Raw genomic sequence first — 10,000 nt, forward strand, 5'->3', positions numbered from 1 at the left:
TCTGCAGTAGCATTTATTTCCGTTTATATCAGCTACATTTCTGAAGAATATTGTGTTGCCTCAGGTCTGCTGCACATCTTTTGAAATTTGATTTGAAATAATCAAATAGACCTACGTCTTAAAGTTCAGTTAATAAAGTAACTTGCTTTGCTTTCATTTGAATCCCAATCAAGATAAACATTAATTGCTTTATTGTTAATATGGACTCCTGGAAAGTTTAGAAATGCAAAATAATAGAATTTTAATGATAAAATATGCGATTAATCGTGATTAACTATAGGAATTCAGCAATTAATCGTGATTAAAAATGTTAATCGTTTGACAGCACTAGTATGTATAAATAGTTCTATATAATGAAAATAAATATATTTCTTTTTATACAACAGTTAGGTCCGGTCAAGATATTTATTCATGTTTGATTGGACGAGAGGCATTCTATGAGTCATCACGAGTGGCGATATCCCTGCACAATGCCACTCAAGACTTTTTACTGCTAGTTATTACTCTGCATATTCCACTGAATTACCCACATGAACGTTCCATTCAATCATTGCGAGCAACGATTTCATAACGAATTTCATAACTGGATGTACTTTATCATGTGTCTTCACAGCTCAGGTCTGTACTGATGTTTGCGTGCTCTCACACATTTTTTAAATATTGCAACACTGTCATTTTAACAGGGCCAGAAACACATACCCTGGAAATCCAGGGCTCTCGCGAGAGCACAATGGAATTGTCTCTGCGAGACACTCTGGCAATAAGCAATGATGCACGTTACTTTTACCCCAATATCCCGGGGAACCAGCTAAACTGATGAAGACAGCGCTGCAACGTTGGAGGACAGTACACATTGGTCGAAGTGTTATCCTAACCCTAATACTAACCCTAACCCTAACTCCAACTCCAACCCTAACCCTAACTTGTCATGACAAAACCCAAATGACACTTTTTAAATTTGAAATTTGAAATGAACGTTTCATAAACGTTTATGACTTGTTTATAATGTTTATGACATGTTCATGACACTGTCATGTCACTCTTATGTAGATACCTTCACGTAAAATGTAACCAAACTTTGCCTGGGACCAGAGCCAAAAGATCAATAGCTGAGTTTGTTCAAATCTTTCTGAGTGTGCATCTGTTAAAAGCTTTCTAAGTATGCATCTGTAACGTAAAACCGGAAGACCTGCATCTGAACCTCACACATAATTCCAGCTTTCGAATACAAGCGACCACAGCGTGTGACTAGTACCTGGTACCAAACCGTGTGGGCTCTCCAAGGTCCCGCTGCTCGGAACACCGTTGCAAGTTCTCCCTCTCCCTCCAAACGGCATATCATTCGAGAGTCATGCAAAAAGAAGGGCCACAGTTCAAGCGTGGAGTTGATGCTTATCTCCTCATCACGCCGTGTGCAGATGAAAGATGCTCTCAATAGATCTAGAATAGAGATGTGGCTTCTGCACGCAGGCCTCCTTTAACCTGTCCTATATTCACCTCCTACTCAGGCTCACGCACACTGCTGAGTCAGTCACGGATGAGCTCAGAGAGACCAGGGAGGAGATGAGACAATGGAGAGACAATCGTTATGATCTTTTATTGCTGTGTGTGTGTGTGTGTGTGTGTGTGTGTGTGTGTGTGTGTGATTGGAATTGGAGGCCAGTTTAACTCATTGCGTGTTTTAAACCATCGTTGGCAAGACCGAATGAAACGTTGTTGACGGGGCGGGCGGGGGCATTCTAACCACCGGATGGTCACTGTAAATTACCCTTTTTTGTTAAGCCAGACAATATCAGCAAAGAACATTATAGCCTACCAAAGCACATGTGGAAACTGCTCATGCTGTAGTTTGTAATATTATTTATATTTGACTGAACATTCTGTAATTCTATATAGCCTAATAATTTCAGCAGTAGATGTGCACATTTGGATGAAGCTTCTTGACTTAAAGTCAGTCTATGCCCATCTATGGCTTTGAGGTTGAATGTGTGTGTGTGTTGTGTGTGTGTGTGTGTGTGTGTGTGTGTGTGTGTGTGTGAGCGAAACTGGCTTTGGTGATGTCATCTGCACTCCTCTTCCTGTGCTTTGTTGGTTGCTTGGCGCTCTGCACTCTGGGCTGTGTGATCTGTGGTGGCACTATCTGTTGTGACCTCGTCTCTCTCTTTTGCTTTGAATGGCTCGTGACGCTGCCGCCGCTCCTCAGCCCCTGGAGTGGAAGTCTGTCAGCGTTTCTCTGACCTTGTTCTGCCGGGATTCAAAGCCTCATTGGCGTGGGTGGATGAGAAGGCAGAGAAGGGTGGTGGACTAGGGGGGGCACTTCTGCGCCCTCTAAATGTATTGAAACCAAGGGCAACACATTGGCACAAGGGCAACGAGGTGTATTGTTTGTAATCTGAAACTTTCCTTGTCCACAACATAATAAATGTAGGATATCAGGATAACAGGAAGACTGATTTAGGAAAGATACTGCATGTTACAGTTTTTTCTGATTGCTTAAGCATATTTTTTGTAATTCTTGTGTATTTTTTGCAAAACTCTACACACAAATAGGAAAACCTTTCACCAAATCAGCAAAACATTGTGCTCTTGCAAAAGCTAGCACACCTTGCTTAACTCTTCACACCTTTGTAAAAATGGTGTTTTCGTAATCACAAGCCATCACAATAATAAGCACACAATGTGGCAACTACACATTGATGGTATGAATAAAAAACACATCTGGCTTTTGCTTTCTCTGTGCACAAGGTAGGCTACTGTATGTCAGTTTGAGGTCATACTTTTGTCATAGTTCTGTAAACATACTTCATTTGGCGGATCCAAACTTTAAGAATTGGTGTTTATTTACACACATCAAAACAAACACAAGTGTGTTGTTCCAAGTCAAAACACAAAATAGCAATTTCACTGAGAAAAAAAAAATCAGTCTACATCGTGACGTCTCTCAAAATCTCGTCCAAGGCACCGGGGAAAATATACTGTATATTGGAATGCCGTATCCAGGCCTGACATGATGCCTGGTCAATATCCAGTCAATGAGTACCATTGGGACAACACATCTATTCAAAATACAAAATACATTGGGTGATTGAAAACATTTAGACACTTGAAAATACTTACTTACAAAACTGAACACCAATCAGCCAGCCACAAATAGGCCTCAGTTGAGCCATTTTGAGAACTTTGCAAGCATGGAGGCAGGGAGAACAAGAGATGGAGGAAGAGGAAGACAAAGAGAGAGAGAGAGAGGAGTAGGAGGTGATCGACGAGGCTTTGCACGGAACAATATTTCAGATGATATTAGAGAAACTTTGATGGATGATGTGATAAATCATGGCCTGACAATGAGGGGAGCTGGGCAGAGAGGCCACCACATCTAAGCATGTCTTACAGTGTTTATGGTTTTATTTTTGCGTTACAGCATTTACTGTACTATATAACATATAGTACTGTGATGAACAGTATTGAGTTGATGTCATTTGTAACCTTTCAGTACTTTCATTTTTGTTTTTTGTCAAAATGTGTGCGTGTGTGTGTGTGTGTGCGTGCATGTGTGTGTGTGTGTGTGCGTGCGTGTGTGTGTGTGTGTGCGTGTGTGCATGTGCATGTGTGTGTGTGTGTGTGTGTGTGTGCATGTGTGTGTGTGCATGTGTGTGTGTGTTATATGCATGCATATATTGTGCATGGGGAAGGTGCATTTTTAGGTCATTGTGAGAAGAAAAAAGCCCCTGCAGTTCCTGGATGTTATGATGCAGTCATGCTGAGGTCAGCTATTGGGTAAAGGAAGTGTTGTGTCACTCCCCTAGAGGTTTTGAAGAGTGTGCAAATTATGGGATGTCCAATCACCATGCCAGCTTCTCTCACAGACACACACGATGATTCAAGTCGCATCATTTTCCACTCGCGCATACCACACAACAAAGAGAATGGCCAAGATGAAAGGCGAAGTGGGGAGAGTTTTCAACCACACTCCTGTAACATGAGTCATGACTAATTCAGCACTTTAGGAATGGAGGTATATCATGGTTTCTTGTACACCGACTCCAATTTTTCAATAATTAATAATTCAATTAAATTATGAAATATTTCACTTGTTAACATGAAATTGTGAACCTTCAGACTCATGAACCATTTTTGAACACTATTTATCACCACAAGCTACTTGGTTCTTATTGTGAAATCTTCTAAATCTGTGAGAACATTTAGATGTTATTATATATATCAATGAAATATAGCACAGTACCTAGCTTTTATTTATTCTAATGCTGTTGGTGCACGCGAGGCAAGACGAGCTAGTGACCTCATGAGTTAAATACAAAAACTCCATGATGCACCCGTCTTAAATGTTTGTTATGGAAACCATAAGGTAATCTAGTACCTATATAATGCTTTATATGAAATTATGGAGAAAGTGAGACACACAGTGGTGTTCCCTCTTATATGATTTCCTCCAGGCATAAACAAGACATCTGGGCATCAACATGTCAATCATTATGTCCACCAAACCCATACACTGGCACATAACACATAATTATCTAATTAGCAACTATCATCAGAATTCATCAGTGAGCATGCTATATCTATTCAACATTTTTTCATCAGCATTTCCATTGGCCTCATTAATAGAGTGGAAGTGAGAGTGGTGGGCGGTAGTGTAGCGTAGCTTTGCTAGAGAACTGGGCTTGCATGTAAGGGGCCAGAAAAGTCGTGGGTTTGACTCCTGTATGTCACCGATGTGCTCTTGAGCGAGGCACTTCACCCCGAGTTGCTCTGGGGCGACTAGCCCTTGTAATAATAACAACATATGTAAGTTGCTATGGATAAAGGTGTCAGACAAATTAATAACTATAGTAATATAATGTGAGTAAGCCAATTACTGTAATTCCAAGTTCGGGCTGAGTCAGCTACTGTAAGACGCAATCTTTTCCAAGGAGGGGGACACCTAGGGGGAGAGAAGTGGGTTTTACACACAAAGCAGAAACGCATCTCTACTGATGACTCTCTGAGTTAAATTAGGTCAACCGTCACACTCAAACACAAACCATGACAAAGGGAGCCTTAGAGAAATGAACACAGCAAGCCTCAGTGTTATTGGGAAATCAATGTCCCACACATTATTCAATCAGTGTTTGATATTTTAATGACATTTGTTACAGTATTTAATTGTATCATCTGTATCAACACACATACCTAAAAACATTATAAAACTATCTTTCTGTTACAGTTTTTGCCCATTGCTTGAACACTATAGACACATGCTTAGACCAAAGTAACAAACTTGAAACTTTTGTTACTATACCTTAAACACAGTGTATCCATACCTTAAACAAAAGCGCTGCTTTGCACTTTAGTTGCAATTCTGCAACATACTTGCTCCTTTCTGCAACACACTTGCTCCTGCACACTACACACTATTTCATATATAAGACACATAAATGAAACGTTCATAAATGAAATCTCATGGGTACCACTGGGCCAACACATCTATTCAAAATACAAAACACAAATTGAAAACACTTAGACAAACACTTGAAAATACTTACTTACAAAACTGAACACCAATCAGCCAGCCACAAATAGGCCTCAGTTGAGCCATTTTGAGAACTTTGCAAGCATGGAGGCAGGGAGAGCAAGAGGTGGAGGAAGAGGAAGAGAGAGGAGTAGGAGGTGATCGACGAGGCTTTGCACGGAACAATATTTCAGATGATATTAGAGAAACTTTGATGGATCGTGTGATAAATCATGGCCTGACAATGAGGGGAGCTGGGCAGAGAGGCCACCACAGCTAAGCCTGTCTTACAGTAGTGTATTTTTGTTTTTTATTTGATTTACTTTACTGCATTTACTGTACTGTACTGTAATGTATAGTACTGTGATGTACAGTATTGAGTTGATGTTATTTGTAACCTTTCAGTACTTTTTTGTTTTTTGTCAAAATCTTTGTCGGAAAAAAACAACAACAACTGTAAGTGTCGCATTGAGCTTCACAGAATGATAACTGATAAACTGAATAAAAGCAGTGCAGTGTTTTATATGAAGTACACTAGTGTGTTGCTGCTAATCTGAAAGTGTATTCATATGATGCAAGTGTGTATCATTTTGTCATCAGAGTGACATTTTGAGGTTTTGGTAGCAGAGTTTCAATTCGACATAGGTTTATTTCCCAGTGTCTTGTGTCTTGTGTGGTTGTGTGTAAAGTTTTGACACAATGAGCGAAGTTTTGCAAAAAGTTTTCAAGCAATGGGCTAAAACTGTAATGTAATTCATTATTAAAATCAAAGCATTGTAGAATAAGGTTTGCATACTAGTGTGAGCATTATTAGGTGTTAACATTATTAGGTGTTCGTTTGGCTGATACTTTTATCCAAAGTGTCAAATAGATCAATGGGCACAAGGGTGAATGGGATTGAACCCACAATCTTGGCTATAACATGCTCCTCAAGCTCCTGAACAGATAAAGGATGATTACATTGACAACTGTTGTTTATATATGTTTATAACGTCTTTGTAACCAATTTACATGCAACCTTAAGAAGCATAATTAGAGGTGCACTGACTAGTCAGCATTGTTTCTCAGAAGATCGAAAGTGTGGCATGGCGTCAGAAGGATATCCACCCACGTCCCCACACTATATAAGCCCTACTTGACCTCTGTGACAGAATCAAGCTGAGGTTGACAGAGGAACATCCACAGACAGACAGGCAGGCAGACAGACAAACAAACAGAAAGACAGACAGGCAGAGAGAAGACTCTAGAAGTATGCATTCAACTTCCAACACTCCAGTTTTCATGGTGAGTTTTAGCATTGTGTGAGTATGTGTGTACATGTGAGAGAGAGAGAGAGAGAGTGTGTGTGTGTTTATGTGTGTGTCTGTGTCTGTGTGTTTATGCATTCTATTTAGTAAATTTGAATAAGCAATGCAGGATTTTTTACTTTCATTTTACATTAAGCTCAAAGAATCAGGCTTTATATAGAGTGCCTAATAGTAACAGATAAATACTTCTACTACATTATACTTATGGAAAGTTGAAGGAATTGAATGTCCTACTAAGTATCAAATATTGACAAGTTCACCTGTCACCATCACTGCCTGGACAATACCCTGCATCCATGTGTGTGTGTGTGTTACACATCTAAATCTATTAGACACATCTACATCTAATAGACTGTTTATTTCCTTGTGTAGACTAGAATCAGGAGTAAATCTGTAAATCTAATTGAATTGAATTGAATTGAATTGAAGTGAAGTGAAGTGAAGTGAATTGAATTGAATTGAATCAAATCGAATCGAATCGAATCGAATCGAATCGAATTGAATCGAATCGAATCGAATTGAATTGAAAAGTGCGTCTTCCTCTGGTTTCAGGTGGCCTGCCTGCTGGGCGTCTGTGTGGTGCTGATGGGGGCACATGGAACTCCCCACGGGGTTGCCCTATCCAAGCATGCGGGAAAGAAGCCCCATGCCTACCTGCTCCTCAACCACAGCATACCTGAGACCCCGCACATACGCTCCTACAGCAACAGCTCACTGTCACCCTGGGCATACAAGTGAGGGACACACACCTGAGCACACACCTGGACTCACACCTGAACACACACCTGAACACACATCTGGACACACACCTGAACACACACAGTCCACACTAGACACTTCAGACCTCTCATGCTGGCGCACATACACTCAATTATTAGAGCGGTCTGACTGAATTATGGGCCAGATCAGGGCTATGTGTGTATTGGGTTTGTCTGTGATGTAAAGGTAACCACAACTGGCCTGTCATGCGGTAAGATGTACATACACTGAACATACACGTCAATGTAAAGACTTTGTAAAGAGGTGTCTCTCAAGAGACTTAAAATTAGCTGGGGCTTGTGGGTGTGTATGCATATGTCTGTGTGTGTGTATGTGTGCTTGTGTGTGTGTGCGTGCAAGAAACAGCGAGGGGGACACAAGGATGTAACTGACCTAAATCAGCTTTTATGTGGTCAGACCTTGTGTCATATGCAGACATAGTCTTTCCAGACTTCTGATAGAAGTCAGTACGTGTTCCTCAGTCAAAATACCCCGCTTAAAGAGCTGACCGTGTGACTTGTTTGTGATGCCTGTATGTGCTGCATTTCTTTGCAGTTTCAGTCTCAGTGTCTAAAGCACACCTGCATCTGCATCTCTTTAGTTGTATGTGTGCAGTGTGTAGTGTGTAGTTGTATGTGTGCAGTGTGTAGTGTGTAGTTGTATGTGTGCAGTGTTTAGTGTGTAGTTGTATGTGTGCAGTGTGTAGTGTGTAGTTGTATTTGTGCAGTGTGTAGTGTGTAGTTGTATGTGTGCAGTGTGTAGTGTGTAGTTGTATGTGTGCAGTGTGTAGTGTGTAGTTGTATTTGTGCTGGGTTTTGTTTTTTCTCTGCCCGTTCAACATCAGGCCACAGGAAACTCTGTGGGGATCCGTTCACATTCAGAGAAACATTTTTCGATGTTTTTACTAATCCTGCCACCTCCCCCACAGCATCTCCCACGAAGACGACCGCTTCCCTGCTGACATTTTCAACGCGTATTGCCTCCACACTGGCTGCTTGACCATCAAAGGCGAGGAGACCCAGGACCTGCTGTCCACGCCCATCAAGCGTCAGATCCTGGTGCTGAGGAAGAAGGCTGACAGGAAGGGAGAGAACTACTTCATGCTGGACTACATGACCATCACAGTGGGCTGCACCTGTGTGCGTCCGCATGTCCAACAGCATTAGACAAACAGACAAACAAGCAGATCTGTATAGTGTTGAATTGTTGACCTTATTTTATTTAATCACTATATTCTGGCATTTTTTAAAGATCATATTTATTTCATTTGACTTAATTTATGGATTTTTTTTAAACTACTCTTATATTTAATGTATAATTGTTGTCAAATTTTAAACTGTTGGCTGTGCTATTTATTTAATAAAACATTCAGTATTTATCTTGGACTGGTGTGTGTCACGTCAGAAAGCAAAGCGCAAAGAAGAGTGAATAATACTCTGGAGTTAATTTTAACAAGTCATTGTTGTGTGCTGTCTTTCAACACAATAGAGAAATGGCTCTGGCAGTCTATGATAGACTGTCTCAGCATATCCTTTATCCTTTTTAAATAAGCAGTGAATGAGTGTGCTGTTAACCCTTAAAGGTGTGGGTTTTTCAACATTCTAACATAAGATTCCGTTCCGCAACAATTGAAGGTTCTAAAATTCTATGTTGAATTCAATGAACCCAGATATTCTTTAGAGCGTTCATTTTCATCCCATCACACCGGTGTGACGGTACACAGAAGCGTTGGCCAGTCTCTGCTTCTTCTTCCCTCCACATAGAGCTGTGCCATTCTAAACCATGAGAGATGAGGTTGTCAGGAGTGTCTGTGCTAAAGGATAGAATTCAGTTCACACATAGCAGAAGGCCTCTTCGAATTGGTGCAGCTTTAAAAGTGTACATGACAAGGCTTTATGTTGATAGTGGTATGTTGGATATACATCCTAAATTTAGTATTTTCAATCCAGGATTAAGTCATAGGAGAGCAATTGATACCTTAACATTCATTCAAAATCAGTGTTTTTCTTTCTCAAAATGGTTAAAGTAAGAACAACTTCTCTGACAAGCCTGATCATTCTGTCAATTACATCACTGCTGGTGTCATTTCTGAATCAATCACAGGAATCCGACTGCAATAATACAATGCTCCTTTAATGTCATCTAAAATAGATTTATCACACTTTCTGTACAGCAGTAAACAGCCACATCAGAAACCAGCTGATCCTCAGTCATTTAGTATGTCCAGTGAGACTAGTCTGAACAACAGGCTTGCTTGTCTCATAGAAAAATGAACATTTTCAAAATGGCCTGCATTTGACAAGTTGAGTTAATGCACATCTTGTGAAATCTTCTTGTAAATGAAGAGACACCAACAGATTCGCCACACACACACACACACACACACCCGAACAAACGTCCACACACACACACACACACACACACACAC

At 40.5% G+C, this 10,000-nt stretch overlaps 1 protein-coding gene across 3 annotated transcripts in view; it reads left to right on the forward strand.

Moving 5' to 3' along the window:
- il17a/f1 (interleukin 17a/f1) overlaps positions 1-8,812 on the forward strand; it is a 13,799-nt gene extending 4,987 nt beyond the window's left edge. Inside the window, exons 2-6 of one of the 3 annotated variants that reach the window (XM_048228450.1) lie at positions 3,690-3,762; positions 3,864-4,012; positions 6,575-6,790; positions 7,366-7,547; positions 8,501-8,812. In XM_048228450.1, coding sequence (XP_048084407.1) covers positions 6,758-6,790; positions 7,366-7,547; positions 8,501-8,738 — 453 coding nt within the window. In that variant the 5' untranslated portion in view covers positions 3,690-3,762; positions 3,864-4,012; positions 6,575-6,757 and the 3' untranslated portion in view covers positions 8,739-8,812. Of the gene's footprint in view, positions 1-3,626; positions 4,013-6,574; positions 6,791-7,365; positions 7,548-8,500 lie in introns of those variants that run through there. The other 2 variants (XM_048228448.1, XM_048228451.1) reach the window with 2 other exon arrangements.
- Positions 8,813-10,000: the final 1,188 nt, after the last annotated feature.

This window comes from Alosa alosa, chromosome 19, assembly GCF_017589495.1.
Source record: "Alosa alosa isolate M-15738 ecotype Scorff River chromosome 19, AALO_Geno_1.1, whole genome shotgun sequence".
Lineage (NCBI taxonomy): Eukaryota > Metazoa > Chordata > Actinopteri > Clupeiformes > Clupeidae > Alosa > Alosa alosa.